Genomic DNA, 20706 nt, shown 5'->3' on the forward strand with positions numbered 1-20706 from the left:
AAAAATAACTAATTTTACAAATCCCGTGTTTTGATGAATTTTAGAGATGCCCCTCACTTTGGTCAATATTAGAAAGAACCCTCATTTTGAAAATCCCAAGATTTGGTTAATACCACCTTTTTTAAACTAATGAGATACCCTTTGACCCGAGTCATCTTACATGAGATACCATAAATGACTTAACTATCATCTACAAATCGATTTCATTCAAGAGTGGTGAATTGCAAACACAAATTTAAACCTAGCGAACCAAAAAACCAAGTGACATAGACCTACACTTCTTATCCATCTTCAACCTCTTGTTTTTTTTGGTAAAATCTTTGATTTATTTGGTATTACATTCATTTATATTCAAATATAACTTTTTCTCATTATAACCATTAGGGCTGCAACCTGCACTTGAGCGGGTTTGAGAGGTAAACCCAAGAACAACCCAAGTGGCAGAACCCTCAACCTAAGCTTGAGCTTCTAAAATCGGATTGAGTTCCGGTTAGCCTGAGTTTTAGAATTTTGGGCAGGTTGGAATGTTGGACGAGTTAAGCTCGTTGAACAACCATAAATTTATTTTGATCAGTAAATAAATTATATATCTTAAATAATCAATACAACATTGAATATAAAACCATTAGTAAATAAAACCGTATACAACCTTTAAATTCATCATTGAAAGAATTTTTAGTCAAATGATACTAACCCAAGCCCACATCGGTGATATCCAACTTTTCACAAGCCATAATAATTAGGAAAAAAATATAAAAAATATATATTGATGATGCTTCCATTCACTCCTTAGGCCCTAATGTCAGTATGTTATTGACATGAATCTAACCGTCTAAGTTAATCTAGTGTGATTCCTTGGAATTGGCATCAATTAAGCTTGAATTTAAATAAATAAATAATTAAAACCTTACCAAGCTAAATTCATATCTGAATTTTGCTAAGGAGAAGAAAAAAAAAGCATGCGAAATGCTCTTGATTATACCAAGTAATTAAATTAAGTTACGATGGACATAAATTTGGCCTCTAAACCAATTCATGATCCCTCTATTTATAGATCCATTGAGGGGATATCTTACAAGTTGTTTTATTTATTTATTTAATAATTACAAAAGGCACCCTATGTTAGCTGTCCAATGCATATAGTGAAAATATAACTTGAATTAACCACCTTGTATTGTGATCAAACATGTTACATGCCTTCGCAAGTCACCTTAATGCTGATACAACTCTTCGTGACAAAAAATGTGTTTCAAACATGAAATGTATTGTGGACCCAAATCAATCTATAACACTCTCGACCCAACTTGAGGTCGGATTGAGATATTATAACTTAGATCCAACTCATTTTTTACATAATTCGGCTGAAGCTTGCCTATCAATCCGGTTGAGCTCAAACCAGGCCACCTAGGTCGCAACCCTAGTAAGTTATAAGGCGGAGTCAAATATGCAAGTTCACAAACTTATATTTGTATATAAATAGTAAATGTTTTTAAATTTAAAAAATATTTATTTTTCATAAAAATACAAAACCCAATTGACTTTGACGATTTTTATTATCATACGAGTCATTTCAGACTTGTCAATGTGATGGAGAATGAGTCACAGACTTCTTAACATATTTTCTCTTTGCACATGTATTTTAACATATTTTGTTGAGTTTTCTATGCATGAAATTTTGTACATGAAATTTTTTATTTGATATACTAATATAGAATCATTTTTTCAATAGGTACCAACTAATCCTATATACATAGATTCAATATTGGTATACCAAATACACAGATTTATATAAGAAAATTATATTTGAAAGATACTTACGGTATTTATTTTATTATCTTTAATAGGTACATGTCAAATCAATTAAAACATATTTGATTTGAATTTATCGCACAAAATATGTCTAAAATCACTGAGAGAATTATCATCCAAGAGATTTTAATAATGCTTTTCCCATTTTTCCTGATGTCTAGATGAAAAAAAATAAAATTAAAGAAATAAGATAATTTAAAAATAAATCTAAAGACCTAATTTCTATGGATTCAACTTACAAAACTCGAGAGAGAGAGAGAGTAAGGCCCCGTTTGATTCAGCTGCCTGAATCTGCTGTCAGAATCTGCTGTCAGAATCTGCTGTTAGAAGCTGAAACACTGAAAAGCTTGTTTGTTACAGCTTCGTGAAAGTGCTGTGCTGTTGACCAGAATCTGGTAATTATTGTTTGATACAGCTTCTAGAATCTGCTGTTTAGGGTAAAATGACCAGAATACCCTTAAGGTTGATGGAACACTCAAAATGCATAAAAAATTACCAGAATACCCTTATAAATATATAATTACACTAAATATATATAAATATAATAAAATTATATAAAAACTTTTAAAAATAATTTTATTAATTTTAAAATATTTATAATTCAAAAAAAAATTATACATTTTTTTTATAAATCTATAGAAATTTCAGCAGCATCTCCTCTTAAAAATGGACATATAAAATTTTTCTGATAAACAAAATACTTGCATAATACGTAATGTTGATAATGCTCCTAAAATGCATAAAAAATTATCAGAATACCCTTATAAATATATAATTACATTAAATATATATAAATATAATAAATTTATATTAAAAATTTATAAAAATAATTATTTTAATTTACCAATCTACCATCATCAAGCATACAAGGTGACACAAATGCTTCTAATGTGACATTAAACTGTGGTTTGAGTCCTTTGGATTAATGAGCATAACTATATAGAAGTAAATCAACTTTAGTCCCCACAGACGGACACAAAAAAATAAAAACACAAACAAAAGTCAATGATCACTAAAACCAGAAGTCGCCCATGAGCATGAGTGTAGGACAAATGCAAAATAAGATTATAATCGAGAACAACCACTTCAGGAAAATTCCTGCAAAAATGTCTTCCTTTGATTGATATGTATGAACATGGTTCAAAATTTCACGAAACATTCCAATTTTGACAGAAACTGGAATGAAACATTAACCCCAAACATGGACTGTTAGGGAATGTTTCGATCGAGAGCATTTTGATTTTTTCCCAATTGAAATATTGTGTTGAAATGAGACATTAAGGCTTGTGTTTAAATAATGGGAAGAATGCAGAAACAAGAATTACAAAGAAGAAAAGGCAGAAGATACAAAGCAAGGATGAATGATTATAAACCAATAAGAGGCAAATATAGATCCCATATCCACTCTATTTCTATTGCAAGTTTCATAGTGTCAGTTATAGCACCACTATTTATGTCTTTACTTGGAACCTATGTTACCTGGAAAAATGAGTACAAAAATTTGAGGTTGGGTATGGGTACAAGTATTGGACATGCTTGAACCCCATATATTAGGCAACTGGGACACACCTACAAATATTCACTCCATACCACATGTATGACATCGGCTCCACTACAAGATGCTTAATGAGCCAAGGCTTGCTTAAGAAGAGAATTTCGCTTCCATGTGTTAATCAGTACTGTGTAGCCACCCCTGCAAGAGACATATATATCAAAGGCTATTTAAATTTCAAACAATAAGAAGATATATATGTATATATATATATATATGGCATTGCACCAACTCAAAAAAATAAAATAAAAATTATAAAAAAGGGGAAACACATGGGAATCATGTCGGTAATAGAGATGAAATCATCATCATCATCAAGCTGTATCCCAAAAATGTGGGTTCAACTGGTCAATTCTATCTAATTCACGTCTTCTGTTTATTCAAGAGTTTTCATATTTGTTGTCACAACCTAAATCTAAATTCATTTTATTCTTCCTCATCTGCTCTTTTTGACCCTTCAACTTACACATTCCTTCTAAGTAGAGCTTAGTCGGCCTTCGTTGCACATGATCATACCATCTCAAACGACTTTCCTTAGTTTATCAGCTATTAGGGCTACTCCTTAATTTTCATGAAAGAGTTCGTTTCTAATTTTATCTTTCCTAGTTATTCTATTCAGCTATTTCATCATCCTTATCTTTACTATGCTCAATCTACGAACTTATTGTTTCTTGATTGCTCAATGTTTAGCTCCAAACATCAAGCTAGTCTTACTGTTGTACTAGTGAACTCACACCAATGAAGGACTAAAGAAGAATTTATTCCATGTTGCATTGTCTCGAGATTGAAAATTAGGCAAAACAAGATTCATGTATTCAACCCATAGTTGGGCTAAAGCTATTTAGATTACGATGATGTTAACTCAAAAACTCATAATATTGAAGAGGACATTAACATTTATTAATGAAATAAATGAATTTAGCATGAAATGGAAACAAGTAGAAAGTATAAGCAGCTAGTGTTTCTCGTAAAATTTAAGTCACAAGAAAGATATTCATGCAAGAAACATAAATCATTTGCACTAAAAAGAACTTATAGATGAAGTTTATTATTGAGATTATTCATGCATGCCCATTAAGATGCATTAAAAACACAAATTTTAGGTGCTAATCTTAAATTTGGACTCCACATATTCATGTGGTTATCATAAACTAGTACTCCAGGTTTAAGCTTCAATAAAAAATATGCAAAGTACATCAAATCTATGTATATTCTAGTTCACTAGAAACAAAATGATTAAACATACAAGTGTATGTGTGACTTTACAATGCTATTAAAATGTTTCTTGTAAGCGTAATAGTAATATTCCAGCTTCAGAAGTTTATCATTATTATGTCTTGCTAGGCCTCCAATGCCTTCCATGGTTTGGTATGTAGGAAGCTGGAATAGATCATTCCAATGTAGCAAAATTATACCAGGAACCAGAATGATAATTCAGCAAGTAGAAAAATAGAGAAGATAACCAACTACAAATGCCAAAAAACTTTCATGATTTACCACCAAGGGACAGGTACAACGATCTAGAACTCACTATGAGGACTGAGCAAATACAAGAGATAATTTTTTTTCCCTACTCCCAACTAAACTCCTTCATTGAACTCTCAATAAGACTTTGAACCCCAATTGGATCTGAACTCCCAAAGAAATCATTGATGCCCTCCCAATATCCAATTCCCAAAACCAATAACATGTATTGTTGTTTGTTCTCTAATTCTGATGTGGTGTGTAGATTTCTGTGAAGAAAACGAAACATTAAAACAAAAAACAATTACGAAAATTCGAAACAGTATTAGATCTACCAAAAATTTGGAGGAAATCTAGACTCCTAAGAGCCATACAAGGTAAATCCCATTCTCTAATCTATAATAACTGTTTTAGAGCTTGGAAAGCAAGCTCAAGCCCTTCCCTAAACCAAATACCCCAAACGAAAACAATATTCGATCTACCAAAAAATCGAAATGAAAACAATATTCGATGGAGATGGAGAGAGAAAGAGAGAGAGAGAGAGAGAGAGACCTGTAAGAGTAGATGAGAGAGGCGAAGAGGTCCAACTCCTACTACAGGCAGATCTGTGCGAGGCTCTGTCGAGGAATCTGAGCGAGAGAGAGAGAGAGAGGGGGATCTATGCGAGAGAGGAATCTGCGCAAGAGAGAGTGACTGAACAGAGAAGAGAAGAAGAGAAGCAGAGAGAAATCTGTGGGTTCGGTCGATGAAGAGAATAGAGACAAGGGGCAGGGGTAAAACGGTCATTTCAAACGAACCGTTTTTCGGTAATTCGCGTCTCCCGCAAACGCGATTAGAAAAGCGGATATTTGACGCTTTTCACATCTGCGTTTAAAAACGCAATTTCGTACCGCAATTTCCTAACGCAATTTCATAACAAACGATAATTTCGGATGTAACCGCAGATTTTCAGCGCAAACGCACTAAAATCTGCATTTTGAAGTGGAAACAAACACCACCTAAGTAGGGGACACACAAAAGGGTAAAAGCGTAAAATGTCTTTTCAAACATCTTGAGAATAATGTGGGAACGTTAAGTGAGCGAATAGCACCACCGATTCCACAAAATCCATCCGAATTTCGCAAAAATCATTTCTAAGAAGACTCTTCACCAGACCTAATCAATTTGATCTGTCATATATTCTGATTTTAGGGTCTGAGATAATAGTACAGATGGCGATGAAATTATCTTGTTTGATTGTCCTTCTTTTACTTAATCTTGTAAATCATGTTTTGGCCGATCAGATCATCACAGCTCAAGCAGGTAGTCAATTCTTCAAACTCCGTTTATTTTAAATCTCTCGAATCGATTCTTGAATCTTGATTCCGTAAACTTTTCTTCTTTATGTTGTTCTCTTTGATAAAAATCTGAATCTTGTTTGCGTTCTCATACGTTTTCAGATTGTTTGAGTTGAATTTTATGCTGTATTGTTAAGTCAAGTCCGTCTGTTTTCGAATTTATCGATTCAGAAAGGACTAGAGCTTGTTTGATTTGCGGGGAACTAGGGCTTGTTTGATTTGAGCTTGTTCGATTCAGATAGTAGAGATTTTAAACGATTTGAGGAGATATCTAGCTTTGATTTAGGTGTATTTTATATAAAAAATGGTTTGTAAATTTAGGTTGGAAAGAGTTAATTTTGAGAAAAAATACATGTCAGGGATTGTTGATTTCTAGGGTTATGAGTAATTATTCTATGTCGTCCTCTTGTTCTTGAGATATAGAGTTCTAGAATTTTGTGCTCTTATCTCTTACATAACTTGAAAGAAGGGGAAGAGAAAGAAAGTAAGCAAAATTTGGATTAGGTTTGTACTGGTTGATAGTTCATTGAGTTTCCATATGTTGGCATGCATCGAGAGGTCCGGGTTTCTATGAATGGGAATTATTCCTGTTTTTCTAGCACTAATTTTGTTTTTCTGTTCTTAATGTTCAATTCTTGGGGAATAATTAATAGTTATTAGTTAGTAATTTTGTTGTTCTCTGATTTATTTTGGAGGAACAAGATTCGCTTAGACAACCCCAAATTTTAGGGATATGTCTTCGATGATGATGAAAATGAATGTTTTCTCTTCTTGATGGACAGGTGGGACGTTTGGTCGCAGCTCTCATGAGCCAAAATACAAGATTGAATTCCACTCAGCAGATTCACCTTTTCATCCTGTAAGTTATTTTTTGGAACATTGATATTCTTTGGAGTTCGGACCTAGATTTGTTCAGATGGTAGATGCAATTTCTTTAGTTGCAATGTTGGAGTGTTGTTTTTTTTTATCTATAAAAAATAATAAAATGTTGGGAGGGTTGGTCACCTACGATCTTATGATGTCATTGTTTTTCATGTTTAATACTTGTTTATCTTTGTTGTTGCTACCAGTTTTGCTTGAGTTAGGAAAAATAGACTTTATGATCAAACATGAAACATTAGAGGTGGTTTTTCTTTTTTTGCAGGATGATGATCAGGAGTCAATGATCATGTCTCACAAAAATGGGCAGAATTTTTTGTGCTTCTTGCCTAGAGCGGAGAAGACAAAAACTAGTACATTGGTGGTAACTCAACATAATACAAGCAACATGATTGTGGAAACTGAGAGACGGGTTAAGTTGAAGACACCCGATGAACTACTTGAAGTACTAAAGGGACCATGCATCTATAGAGTGAGGATCTATCGCTAGAACTGTCATTGATATGTCCATTTTTTTAATACTTTATAATTTTTCCTGAGATGATTGGAAAACGATAAAATATATTTCTCTCAAGAAATTGACTCCTTCTCTTTGATCTTTTTAGAGAGTTGCTATTGGCATCCCAACTTTTACTTATTACACCCCAATTAAAAATAAAGAAAATAAATGAATGATTGAGAATAAGTAGAATTTCGGGTGGCAATAGAAGCTCTCTCCTTTTTTTTCTTGCTAGATTTTTTAATATTTTTTTTGGGTTTAGGATTTTATATGAGCCTTATCATGATTGTAAACTACTGAAATTGTTTTGTAATGTTGAGATTATAATTTTAGCCAAACCTTTGTAAGGTTCGAAGAGTGTGTTTTAATCTCTAATTGGGGGTGTGATAAATAATTTAAGAACTTGGGGTGTAATAAATAAAAGTTGGGGTAGCAGATCTTTAAAAAAAAATCATAAACATCTCGGAAATATTGTGAGTTCTCCATTTGATTTTGCAAGCAGTTTCAAATGTTTTACTTGCATTGCTCGACTCTTCATATGCAGCAAGAGGGTTGGTGGTCTTATGAATTTTGTTATCAGAAGAAGTTACGCCAACTTCATTTGGATAATGATAAGGTTAGCTCTTCAATACCTCTCAAGATATTTTGTTACTAAATTTTCATAAGAACAATCTTTGTGTCTGGAATTTGGATGAGTTGTCACTAATTTCTACTGTTAAATTTGTTCTTTTCTAAATTTTTGATAGCCAACCCCACCCTTACCTTGGCTTTAAGGTATGGGAATCATAATATGAAGGTAAGTGTAAGAACATCTGGAGTATACAAAGTAAAGACTTATTTGTTGAGAAGATGCAGTTGCACTGATTCTTACATCAGTTTCCCATATGGGGTGTTATGGAAGACATGTTCCACACATCCAGGTTGATGGGTTTTGGGTGGCTGTGTGCTGAGAGAGAGAAAAGGGGTTTAGGGCTTCCATTAAGTGGGTCCTACATAGGAGCTTGGATGATGCTTACGGTGTAATCTGTTTTTCCTTTTCGGGACTGGTTACCATTGGAGTTTGGACTATCTGAAGTAATGTTAGAAATTGATGGTTATTTATGAAAACTCGTGTTTGGGAAAACAAATTAAATTGTTGTTGCATTTCTTGCAGGTGGTTCAGGAATTTGTTTTGGGTGTGTTTGATGCTGAAGCCACTGTTGCTTTCAACCAGAATCTTTCTGATGTTTCTATACTGAAAGATCCTCGCTCAAAAGATGCATCTCAAAGGTATGAATTCCTTGATGCGGCCATTTAAGTTTTGAAAAAAACTAAAAAATACTAATCATTGGCATCACATGTTTCACATAGATATCATGCTCATCAGTATACAAATGGAACCGTCTGTGATCTCACAAATCAGCCTCGAGAAACTGAGGTATAAAGAACCTTTTTTTTCGAAAAAAGAAAAAAAAAAAGAACTTTCAATTCCTCTGAATTTTTTTACATTTCTTATTTATTTATTTTTTAATTTGTCCTGATTCCTACGTTCATCAACAGGTGAGATTTGTGTGCTCGGAGCCTAGAGTTATGATTAGTTCAATCACAGAACTATCCACTTGCAAATATGCGCTAACAATTCAAACCCCAATGCTTTGCAAGCACCCGTAAGCCCCAATCTACTCTTAATCTCATTGTTCTCTTGTCTGATTCTTTCTCCATCTCTGTGGTGTTGATGCCATGAGAGAAAATAAGGAAATAGTCACCTTGAATTTTTTATTCTGATTTTGTAAATTAAGATTCCCCAGTCTGATTAAACCGATACACAATTTAGAACATATTCTTGTGGGCAGTAATAGATTACCTTGAACGGAAGGATTGCACATTTTATACTTCTCATTGTCGAGATTCCATGCGTCCCACATTTACTGTCCAATTTGAGGGTGTCTTATCCTCTTGTACCCTCCATCAATTGGCCAATTCTTGAATGGACCAAAGTCCAAAAATGATACTGATTTTGTAATCAATCGATCATATTTGATTAGAGCTTTTCCTTTATAACTGTAGAAAAAATGCAGCATCCTCCAATCCAAGAGCTATTAGTTGGTCGATGGTCTGGAGCTATGTTACCTGATTCGTGGATTCACTCAGTTTGAATTCGGATTCACGGTTCGTGGTTCACCGGTCAAGAATGAACCCGGTTCGTAGGGGAAGACAGAGATGAGAGGGTATTTGAAGGTTGAAGTGATGAGTAGGGTAATTTTTCTTTGAAGATGGTAGGTTTTGGGATGAAAAATATCAGAAATTTTTATTTCCAGGTTGAAGTTGAGTGTATTTGGTCATTTTCCATCAGTCCATTAATAAAGGGTAAGGTCAAAGGAGCATGCTATCAGTTTGAAAACTAAGGGGGTATCTCAAATACTATCAATATATGGAGAGGGATGCAAAAAATTAATGTAAAAGAATGAAGTTCGTTGGGTTCACTGTTCAGTACCTTACTAGTGAATTAGGTAACCCTGGCCTGGAGGATGAATGGGACAAAACCCACATATTGGACAGCTGATGCTGCAAGCTTTATAGGTTGCTCCTCTTCAAGTAAAGCAGAGCTGTGTCGCAAACCCGTGGATTAGATGCCAGCCAGCTTGATCTTTGCTTTTACAAGTTTACAACCTCCTCACTACAAGAAGAAGGCCAGGATGCACTTCTTTATGTTAGTCTGTAGTATAGTTTGCTAGGAAAAACTTACCCTGTGAATAGGTCACGTTTGGCTGCTGGAATAACTGTCCTAGTTCAGGAAAAATGTTTAACGGTTTGGCTGTAGGGCAATAACTAATAAGGAATGAGTGATACCATATTTGCATGATAATTATTCTCTTGCATACCTTTCATGGAAATTTTCCCCTTCCCAAAAAAGAAAAAGAAAAAATAGAGGAAAACTGTTTGCACATCTCAAGGATTAGGAATGCCATACACTGGAGCATCTCCCTTTAAACTCTGCAGCCAAACATAAATATTTTTATTTTTATATCTCTATTTACTGCATTTAATCATATATTCTAATCACTGCTCTTATCGTTACAGAATGTTCCAAGAAGAGAGACCAGTATGGCACTCCATAAATTGTAATGAGCTTCCCAAAGATGATCAGAGAACCATGGTTACGGACACTGAAGTTGTTCCATCTAACTATGTTTCAGAACAGTATGCGACGTAAGTGCTTCGATTAACTGAATATTATGAGGATGGGGAATTATGATTCAGAAGAGTATGTGACAAATGAGCTCCCATGTATGAAATATTATCTGGAATGGAACCTGATTATAACTGATTGTCAAATGTCTAGAATTTTGATTATGGATCACTTTCAGTTATGCTACTTTGATCTTCCTCCACTGTGTTCGTATTATTTTATTTTTATTTTTCAGGAAAATTGTCAAAAAAGGTTGATTTTCTAATTATTTACTAAAAAGATAATAATTCTTTTAAAATTACAAAACCTGATTTAAAACGTCGGACTGTCCCAGCTTTTCATGGTTTCATGTTTTTTCAAATGCCGCATTTCTGAACGACTGACCACCTGGATGGTCCAGCATTTTATACAGTAAATATCATTAGAGTAAGACATCTGAGTACCATCTGTAGCCTGTGTATTAGGATAGAAATTAATCAGAAAGTAAGAGATTAGAAATTAGTAAGTAGACAGAACTCTTCTATATAAGTTCAGGTGAGAATGTGATGTTTCAAACCTTTATTTATTTATTAAGGAGTGTGTATCCTCGATGTTGGGAGAAATGCGCTTTTGGTTTTTTTTTTGGAAGAGATGGAGATCAGTGTCTTACTATTGCGGAGATGCGTTCGATCAAGGGCACTGATGTATTTTGTTTCATCATTGGAAGAATAGGAGATCAATGCTATTCTTGGACTTTTGGGAATTTTTCAACGAATTATGATTGTTAAGAGTATTTAGGAGTGTGTATTCTCGATGATGGAGACGTATACTTGTGGGGTTTGTTTGGAAGAGATAGAGATCAGTGCCTTACTATTGCTAAGATGCTCCTCTATGGATGTACCCATGCATTGTTTCTGCCCCTATGGCAAAAGTCATCTCGCTCTGCAATTGTTCCTGTTGCACCATTTCCACCACAATAAACATGCATTGTCCTGTGAATGAGAAATAAGAGCTTTAGTATTACCAGAGACGGAGACAGAGATGCACCCTTAACAAAGTGAGGGTGCATAGCACAAATACAAATGGGTTTATGAGAAGTGTCAAAAACAAATTAACTTCTTGAAGCCGACAGAGCACCAAGAACCATGCACATTCACTACAATAGAAGGACTGTAGCAAGAGGAAACATACTATCAGATTTCAAGTGATCCGTTAGCTAGCTCTTGAACAAAAATCACAATCTCTATTAACAAAACGCTGAACTGTCCAGCATTTTAGATAAATATTAGCGTTTTTGGTTGATATGAAAGCAAAAAAGCTGGACTGTCCAGCTATTTCAAAAACAGTTAGACCGTCCAATGTGTTAAATCGTTTTTTGTAATTCTTTAAAAATTATTGTTTTTTAATAATGAATTTAAATATCCCTTTTTCGTAATTTTCCATTATTTTTTTGCTAGGCAATGAATGGTTAGTTGTTAGCAGAGGTGAAGGCAGGTTCAATGTCTTCTGAAGCTAGGCTGTGGATCGACTCTCCACAAGCCTTCACCAATTTTCCTAAATTGGCACCTCCCTATTTATTTTTCATATATGCAGCATCCAACACTTCCATTTTTAACTTCATAAAAGTTCTTAAATAATATCCATATCTTCTAGTGGTAAAAGTAGATGGTTTTATTGCCAATTGTAAATATTAATTTTAAAGTCATTTACAATATATCATTGCATTATTGCTAAAAAAACAAAAAAAGAATTACTTTTTAATGACTTTTATGAGAAAATCAAGTTATTGGAGGTTGCTAATGTATAATATTAACATCTTCATATATTTATTGTATGTGGTGACACGGAGAACAGGTTGGGCATGATGTGATATTAGATAACTTCAATAGTGTTATAACATTGTTTTATTCGATTTGTCCACAGCTGATCTAATTGGCAATTTTTGTTTTATTATTTTCAAAACGTATTTGCAGATGAAGAGTTTGATCCTGGCTCAGAACGAATGTTAGCTATATGCTTAATCAAGGTATTAAATTTTGATTTCGATGTCTGTTTCAATCATCTTGGAAATGGAAATATTTCGACCAGTGTAGAATTCAATACAATTTTAAGGAAATGATAGAAATATTGAGGAAGTTTTTATTGAAAGTGTGGCGAAATGACAAAACATACCCATAAATTGTCAAACTATGGTAAATAGTCCTAAAAATTATGGAAATGAAGATTAATAACATTTCGTTACACGTTGGCATGAGTATCTGGTAGAATGATATTTAAAACAACTATTTGCTTCTTGGAAATGAGAATAATAATATCACATAACTACATATACTTAAATATATACCACTCTCTTAAATGTAAATGATATGTACTACATTTCACATTATTATAAACTATAAAAAATTCATGATCATATATATATATATATATATTGCTTATAGTGGGTATCCCCGCCTTTCGAGTGAGACTAATCCCATGGTCCATGCACTGTTCCAAGTATATATATATATATATTGCTTATAGTGGGTATCCCCGCCTTTCGAGTGAGACTAATCCCATGGTCCATGCACTGCTCCCTCGGAAAGTCCTATGTGCAACTGGTTGAGTCGAGGGTCAACCGGGCCCTGGAGGATGGCCCAAAGGAATTCATTGTATGTGAGTACTTATATAAATATTTTGATTGAAATTAATTATTCATCGAAATATTTGCACCGAAATCTTACATTTTTATGCCTAACATCTAATTATTTTGGTTGAAATTCACTATTCATCGAAATATTTCGAGAAATGTACAGTGGCTTTCACTAAAATATATACATAAAGACACATTGTCGATTAAACTTTGTGTCAGACCTTGTGGAAATGGACATATTTTTGTATATTTCGTGGAAATATGTCAAAAATATATACATAAAGACACATTGTTGATTAATCCTATGTGCTTAACACATGCAGCTTGAATGTTATTTTTGAGAAGTTTTATTTTTTTGATAGGGATAGGGTAAGTGGTTAGCACAAGAAGTAGAGTTCAAGGGGGTTACTAAAGTTGACTTGCACTCTATTATTTTATTTTATTTTTGCTTGGCGGGGGTTAGTGGTTAGCATAAGAAGGGAAGAGGTTTGGACCTAAAACCTTGGGAACAACCTCCACAAGGTCTTACCACTTAGCTAAGTGGTCCTTCTTACTAGCACTCCATTATAGTAATGATATTTTTGTAAATATTTTTGGCCAGGACCACACCTCAGGAAGTGGAGGTCTTGAGATCGAATCCCCCCTTAGGGGGGTCACTTTCAGGGATTTATCCCAGAAATTACCTGGTGAATGTGGGGGAAGGGGACTGTATGTGCCCCGAGGATTAGTTAGGTGTTGTAAGAGGTTTGGATGCCTCAGTCCCCTCCCCCATAAAAAAAAAAATTTGCTTTTTATTTATTTATTTATTTATTTTATCAGTAAAGATATTTTTATTGATAAAAGAGAAACTACAAGGGGGGTCGAGGGAGGGGAGACTAGACTGGGTATGCATGTATTGATGGATCATCGTACATCATATACCACTCCAATAGTGTGTCGCATTGTTTTGTTCAATCACTCCACGGGTACTATTATTATTATTTTTTATTTCAAAACATGGGAGGTTGTGGTATTCAAATAGATACAAGTGGGGAATTTTGAACTCATTAGGTACCTTATCGAATCTCAATTCCGAAAACCAAATCCTAAACTGTTTCTATCTAACATGATAAAAGCAAAACTATCAAAAAAGAAAAACATGATAAAAACTGAGCTACTTGATCTCAAATACTGTCTTTATTTATTCCATGTTTCATAAAACATTCTTCTCTAGCATGAATTTTCCTTCATCTCAGGTTTCAAATCCATGGTTTCTTTTAGTTGTTTACATACCCATTCTCCTTGTATCTATCATATATTCTAAGTACTTTCAATACTTACCAAAAAATAACTAAAATAGTATGACAAAACATTCCAGTTATAGAGAATATAATTTGCAGTTGTAGTTAGGTTCCTTACCTCTCATTGGGAAGAAAGAAAAATTCTAATTATTGCCTGTAGAAGCTAGCAATGCCAAATATTCTATTATAGCTTCACCTTCTTTTGTAATTTGAAGATCACAGTCTAATGGATTTTCAATTAGTTCTCGAAGAATTGCATCTTCCATCTCCAGATCCGTCTCATCTGTTTTATTGGTAGCGAATGGATCTTCTGTCACGTTCACACGACTATTCAAATTAGCCAAACCCGATGCCTGCCCAAGGGTATTGCTATCATTCGTCTTTAGCTTTCCCCAATCTTTAATGCTTGCTACCACTGTTGACATAAAGGAAAAAAAAAATTGCAACCTTCATCACGGAACCAATCCGAAGGAAAAAAAATCTCAAAACTAATAAAATCTGTATTGGGTACCTGCAGATCTTTCATAGCCCTTAGAGACATGCGTTTGGATAACAGCTTCAATTATTTCCCTCCCCTTTTTCCTATGTAAATCAGCACCTAACTGCAATTCAACAGAGATGAGTATCGATTTGATAAAACTTTAAAATACTACTGAGCTAAAATGATTTCAAGAGTGGGTATAAACCACCTGTATAACAGGAATCATTTTTGGATTTGTCAAATCCTCTATAGCATTTGGAATGTTGTTTTCATTTCTCCGAAGTGCTTCTGCTACGCTTTCTTTCTCAAACCTGCCATATCCAATAAACTCTAAATGTCTGATTTGAGAAGAACAAGATCACCCAAATATAGGTTACACATCTTTCATGACATAGAGGATCTGCTTTAGTTTGAAACCCCAAAATTACTTTTTAAAATATAGAAATTAAACCTACTTACCCAATGGAGATCAAATGATTCAGTTTTTGGAGATCCACATCTTTATTAAGGGGGGTCACTCCATAAAATCTTTGCTCTCTGCAAATTTCAGGAGTTCAATAATAATCATAGACAATTTACAGAAGAGGAAAGAAAAAAAAAGTTGGTAAAAAGTGTAATATTAATGTGAACCCACATCATTTCATTTCCTTCCCAAATTCTCTCTTTCGTTCTCTGTGCTTTCCTTTCCTCCTCTTCCTCCTCAACAAGATTTAGTTCAGGCCTTATACATACCCTTTTTGCTGGATGGTCCATAGGGGATTTGTTTGCTTCCTGAAGCTGGTGATGATGGATACAGAAAATTTTATTAGGATTAAAAAAATATGAAATACCAACTTAGTCAACTATTTCTTAAAATGATCAAAACCCCTATATATTGACAATTCATGTATCTGTGATTCTATATGTCCTGGACATTTCTAAAACTGTCATTCAAAACAGATACTTTTTGAATACAGATATAGTTAAGAAAGCATGATGTCTTTAGATGAGATGACCTGCGATGTCCAGATATTTCAATATATACTTCTATGATAGCTTTTTCTTATTTCCTATTATTCTATTACATATGTTGTTAACTTTAAACAGTTTCCTTATTTTCTTTCTCAACAAAAAAGTGTACGCATGTGACCTTGATTTCATAAGAAACTTAGCGATGTCAAAGTTCCACTAAATTTTTTGTGACTTAATAATCAAGAAAATGATAGTTAGCTTAAACTCCTAAAAACTAAAAGCATGGTACTTAATATTGGTAGGATGTACGTACGTCCTTGATTTCAAGAAATGAGGAGTCTCATTTTTGTTTTTCATATCAGTTTCTGTATTTGTATACACATCTAGGTACCTAAGATTAGGAAATTTGGTGAGGATCATTTGTGACCTCTCAGATGCACCAGAGTGGGGCAACAAATGGTACATCATAACTCTACAAATGAGTCCATACAAATGAGGTTTCTTCAATATTGAATGAGAGCTAAAACAAATTTTAGAAGTAAGAGACGTGCTCATAGTTCTGCATTGAATGTGTTTGGTCTAAATGACTAGTCCACGGTGTTATCTTGAAATTATAGTTTACCATGCCTAGATGAAAAATAATTTTACTTAATAACGAACCTCCAGGCATCTAGTTTGTGCTGAGATCAATGCCTTCTGGGATTTTTCAAACTTGCCGTCGTGATAAGCCACCACCCCTTCCAAGAGCTCCAGTCTCAAGTACCTATAAACAAGTACGGAAAATCAACTTTGGAAATTAGATCAAGCTTCTTCAGTTAACAAAACAAAAAGATACAAGATTCAATAAACATTTATAAAAATACTCACAATGCAACATAGGAATTTTCTTTGCTGGAGTCCTTTTCAAGAAAATATTCGAGTCCTTCTCTTGCATTTTCAAGGCGTACCTTAGCAATTGAGAGCCATTTGACGTCCCGGAGCATGAAATAACACCACACTATGTCTACTTGTAGCATTGGGTCATTGATAGTTGTCTGGAATCCAAAAACAGTGGCCCCAAAGGCATTAGACATGTTATTATGCCCTCTTTTAAGAGAAAAACAGTGTTACTCACCTCTAGGAACTTGGGATTACAGAGAGCGTAAGCCTCCTACAAGCAAGAAATGTAGCATAAACGGTTAAACTTTGTCATGCTATCCATTGAACTAGAGGGTTCAGAGTGGTTGACAAGCCGCTATAACCAACTTGCATGATAGGGAAGTTTCATTTTGGTCAAATTACATAGCATTTACAACAAAAGATGGGCAATTCTGAACATTAAGTAGTAGAAAAGAGAGGAATTGTAATTTTTATAATACCTTTGTTGCTTGTACCGTAAACCATAAGCAAGTTCTACCAAGGGAATACTCATATACTTGGTGATAGTTTGGATTGAAAGGAATAGTAGAGCTTTTGAGGGTCTTTGCAGGTGGTTTTGTCTTTCGATTATGGGGTTATTTTTCTCTTTGAGCAAACTCTAAGGAGTTTAAAGAGTTATTATATAAGGATTTGCTATATAGGTGACAATATTTGTATAGTTTGATTGTGTTACTTTAGACGTCTTGCATGTCCTTTAGGTGGCCTCCGCCCTCTTTTTATTAATAAAAATGCCTTCACCCATCAAAAAAAAAACTTGGTGGTTGGTGCTCAAGCAAGGTGTAGCACATACCATATGACAAATCCCATCTAACACATTCAACAAAGCATAAGAGAGGATCGAACGGGATTGACACCAAAAAAGGATAAAAAAATAAGACCAAACAACATACACCAAGTCACAATGAAAAAGGAGGTGATCCGTTGATCCGGATCCCACCAAACACATTCACATCGACTAACCACCTCATTGGATGATTGTAACTGTCTAATCTATAGCAGTCTTTTGGACGGTTAAAAGACATGCGTCAAATAGTGTGCCTTTGGAAGACATTCCTTGACTCCTCTCACCTCAAGGGCACACAAACTTCTTAAAGTCCAAAATATATAGCGAGATGTATAGGAGAAAACCAGACTGATCTTATTATGATTAAAATTTGAAATAACTGCAACAATGTGACTAACCTCACCCATGACTAGCACATCTAATGCATCCTTATACTTCTCTTGTTTAATGAGATGTTTTGCATATGAATGTAGCATTATACCCATCATCAGTCCCCTGTCAATCATGGTTCAAACACTCACATTGTCACACATTGTAATTAAGAGTAATAGGAATTTAAATAGCTTATCTTACCTTCAAATGTAATTAAAGACAACCTAACACACTTATTTACAAAAATCATACCGTCGATCAGTTTGAGATTCAATTTGAAATTTCTGTCCATCCTCGTCCTCAACCTCATCCTGTTGTTCTGAATATTCTGCCACTGATAATGAAACATCCGCGTACGTATTAGACAATGAAATAGCAGCGGCCCTGTCAAATTCATGGTGTCATTTATGAGAAACAGAAGCCAGCAGTGTATATGTTTCGTATCTCAAAGAACACACACACACACAGAAGAAGAAGAAAAGAAGGCATAACTAATATTTTTACTTTTTGTTTCCTTTTGTTGATTTAAGACATCATCTACCGAATAGGGGGAAGTGAAACCTTAGACACTCACGGATCACAAATAGTACAAGTTTATAATATTGTACACAATGGAGAGGACAAAGCGTAGGGAGCTAAATGAATTGATTTACATAAGTCGATTCCTTTTTATTTATTTATTTTAATGATATTGCAAAGCTTCCTTGCATCCAGGATGGGACTAGTCCTTGTGGTCGTATGCTCCGACCAGATTGACCCCATGGAAGTTTCCCAACAAGCACCCAGGTTAAGTCAGTAGGCCACCTAATTTCGAACTCATGACCAGAGGTTTAGCTGCTTTTATTTTTTGTTTTTATTTTTTTATCACGTCGCAAGGTTTTCCAATACCTGAGATGGGATTAGTCGAATCATATGCCCCAATCCCATGGAAGTTTCTTAACATGCAATAAGGTATGTTAGGAGGCATGACCACGGGTAGTAAACATCAAATGACAGATTTTTGGTTGGGGTCAAAAGGTTGATTGTGACCCTTAATTGGTGTCCACCTAGCCTTACTAAGTAAGAATGTGACCCTTACCAAGGGTCCTTGGGCTCAACTCTTGACATCTGAAAACATGATTTGATGCTTCAAGGTTGAAGAGGACGGAATGTTATGAATTTTGAAAAAAATATGATAATTTGACGGAAGTTATTTTCCACCATTGAATTTCATTTCATTTTTAAGTTTGGGAGTTATGTGGAAGTTTGGTTTCATTTTCAAAAGACTAATGATAATCTAATGCTCTTTTTTCAAACGGTACCCATATGCGCCCCACCTGGCAGTTACAGAATCGTAAATCTTTTTCTTGTGTATCCCAAAGCACAGGATCTACGGTTCTGTGATGGGGGAGTACAGGGGGCATCTGTAAAAAGAGCATCAGATTATCAAGACTCTTTTTCAAAACCTTGTATCTAGTTCAAAAGAAATTGATTTTTGAATTTTTGGGTCTTGGATCTCATTTTGATTGCTGTTGTGGTAATCCATTTGAGCAAATAATCCTTAGTAAGGCACAAAATCTTTCTAAGTTAGCAAGGAAAGGGATTTTTGCAGATATCTCGATCTTGGTCAAGACTAAGATGGTAAGATTTGTAATTTGCTTGCAAATGACATGCAGAAAATGATCTTGATTGATGAAATTGAGATAAATTACAGTAAAAAATCCAGAATCAAACAAGATGTACAGGTTTTCTCATAAATATACAAAACACATTAGTTTCTCTAAAAATCTTGAAAGTTTTAGGAAACATGCAAAACCAAGAACACATAGCGCAATAGATGAACATCATTGATTAAACCACACAAGTTTTTATCAAAACTACCCAAACTCAACTTCAAACCAGAAAGAACACAGAGACTTACTTGATTTGAGCTTGTTTACGAGATCGCTCAACGTCAGCTATCATTTCTTCGTAGACTCGAATAGAAAGAATCTTTGAGTTGATCTTGATATTTAATTTGCTCAAGTTTTCTTTTTCTTCATCTTTCAAGAGCTTTCCGCCACAAATCAGTTTTATCCATTTGGGCTCGCAATCGCATCGCTTTGCGACCTCTTCTCTCAACATGCGTACCGTCCAAACTTCCAATTCTGCTTCCAAAACACCAGAACAAGCTCCTAATAGCTTCAATTTCGCCATTGTTGGGTTCTTGGATGAAGCTTCAGAATCCATATGAGTTGCAGAAAGAAGAGTTCTTTGTAATGTTGATCAACAATTAAATTTAGATGGCTATGGAGAGAGACTCTAAAAGGAAAGATAGTTACAGAGGGAGATTCTTGGTTTAAAAACCTGATATTTCGTTTCGTCTAGGCCCACCAATTCAATATGGAGTGACACCTCAGCAAACCGTTTCTGATGAGTTAGAGTGTCAGACCTTTTGCACCAGTTTAAAACTATGAGTCCAACTAACCTTACTAAGTTAGTAAGGATTTCACCCTTACTAAGGGTCCTTTGGATTCACCTTGTGCCATCCAAAAACACGATTAGATCCTTCAAGATTGTAGAGGACAAAATTCTATGAACTTTGAAAAAATAATTTCCAATTTTTTGTTTTCACCATTAAA

The 20706-nt window shown here is 34.5% G+C and overlaps 2 protein-coding genes across 8 annotated transcripts; one reads left to right on the forward strand and one right to left on the reverse strand.

The window, feature by feature from the left end:
* The first annotated feature begins 5855 nt into the window (after positions 1–5855).
* On the forward strand, positions 5856–18973 carry OS9 (ER lectin-like protein). Of its 4 annotated transcripts, none has more exons than XM_086455094.1 (10): positions 5856–6127; positions 6945–7021; positions 7307–7513; positions 8043–8156; positions 8694–8809; positions 8891–8957; positions 9080–9186; positions 10601–10729; positions 12662–12714; positions 18821–18973. In XM_086455094.1, the coding sequence occupies exons 1-9, from the start codon at positions 6037–6039 to the stop codon at positions 12663–12665; spliced, it is 912 nt and encodes a 303-aa protein (XP_086311220.1). In that variant the 5' UTR covers positions 5856–6036; the 3' UTR covers positions 12666–12714; positions 18821–18973. The 4 variants fall into 4 exon arrangements, with proteins under 4 accessions (XP_086311220.1, XP_086311222.1, XP_086311219.1 ...); XM_086455096.1 differs by lacking the exon at positions 18821–18973 and adding an exon at positions 13212–17914; XM_086455093.1 differs by lacking the exon at positions 18821–18973 and having other exon boundaries at positions 5858–6127; positions 12662–12836.
* On the reverse strand, positions 9186–20441 carry LOC147392652 (uncharacterized). Of its 4 annotated transcripts, none has more exons than XM_086455090.1 (13): positions 20007–20441; positions 18359–18490; positions 18133–18229; positions 17147–17182; positions 16900–17066; positions 16693–16795; positions 15716–15858; positions 15541–15618; positions 15290–15392; positions 15112–15202; positions 14797–15015; positions 11560–11680; positions 9186–10196 (listed from the first exon to the last, which is right to left on the reverse strand). In XM_086455090.1, the coding sequence occupies exons 1-12, from the start codon at positions 20312–20314 to the stop codon at positions 11565–11567; spliced, it is 1593 nt and encodes a 530-aa protein (XP_086311216.1). In that variant the 5' UTR covers positions 20315–20441; the 3' UTR covers positions 9186–10196; positions 11560–11564. The 4 variants fall into 4 exon arrangements, 3 of the variants coding, with proteins under 3 accessions (XP_086311216.1, XP_086311217.1, XP_086311218.1); XR_015181951.1 differs by lacking the exon at positions 9186–10196 and adding an exon at positions 10727–11162 and having other exon boundaries at positions 11266–11680; XM_086455091.1 differs by lacking the exon at positions 9186–10196 and adding an exon at positions 10727–11162.
* Positions 20442–20706: the final 265 nt, after the last annotated feature.

The sequence above is a fragment of the Akebia trifoliata genome, chromosome 10 (assembly GCF_017979445.1).
Source record: "Akebia trifoliata isolate Shusen 1 chromosome 10, ASM1797944v1, whole genome shotgun sequence".
In the NCBI taxonomy this organism is placed as follows: Eukaryota; Viridiplantae; Streptophyta; class Magnoliopsida; order Ranunculales; family Lardizabalaceae; genus Akebia; species Akebia trifoliata.

What these genes read in the sequence shown, in the direction of transcription:
- OS9 (XM_086455094.1), top strand. Translation starts at nt 6,037, where the DNA reads ATGGCGATGAAATTATCTTGTTTGATTGTCCTTCTTTTACTTAATCTT. An exon ending in AGGGACCATGCATCTATAGA is followed by an intron (nt 7,514 to 8,042) that starts GTGAGGATCTAT and finishes TTTTGCAAGCAG; the next exon opens with TTTCAAATGTTTTACTTGCA. An exon ending in CCAATGCTTTGCAAGCACCC is followed by an intron (nt 9,187 to 10,600) that starts GTAAGCCCCAAT and finishes TTATCGTTACAG; the next exon opens with AATGTTCCAAGAAGAGAGAC.
- LOC147392652 (XM_086455090.1), bottom strand. Translation starts at nt 20,314, where the DNA reads ATGGATTCTGAAGCTTCATCCAAGAACCCAACAATGGCGAAATTGAAG. An exon ending in CACAAACTAGATGCCTGGAG is followed by an intron (nt 15,859 to 16,692) that starts GTTCGTTATTAA and finishes CATCATCACCAG; the next exon opens with CTTCAGGAAGCAAACAAATC. An exon ending in AAATGATTCCTGTTATACAG is followed by an intron (nt 15,203 to 15,289) that starts GTGGTTTATACC and finishes GTTGAATTGCAG; the next exon opens with TTAGGTGCTGATTTACATAG.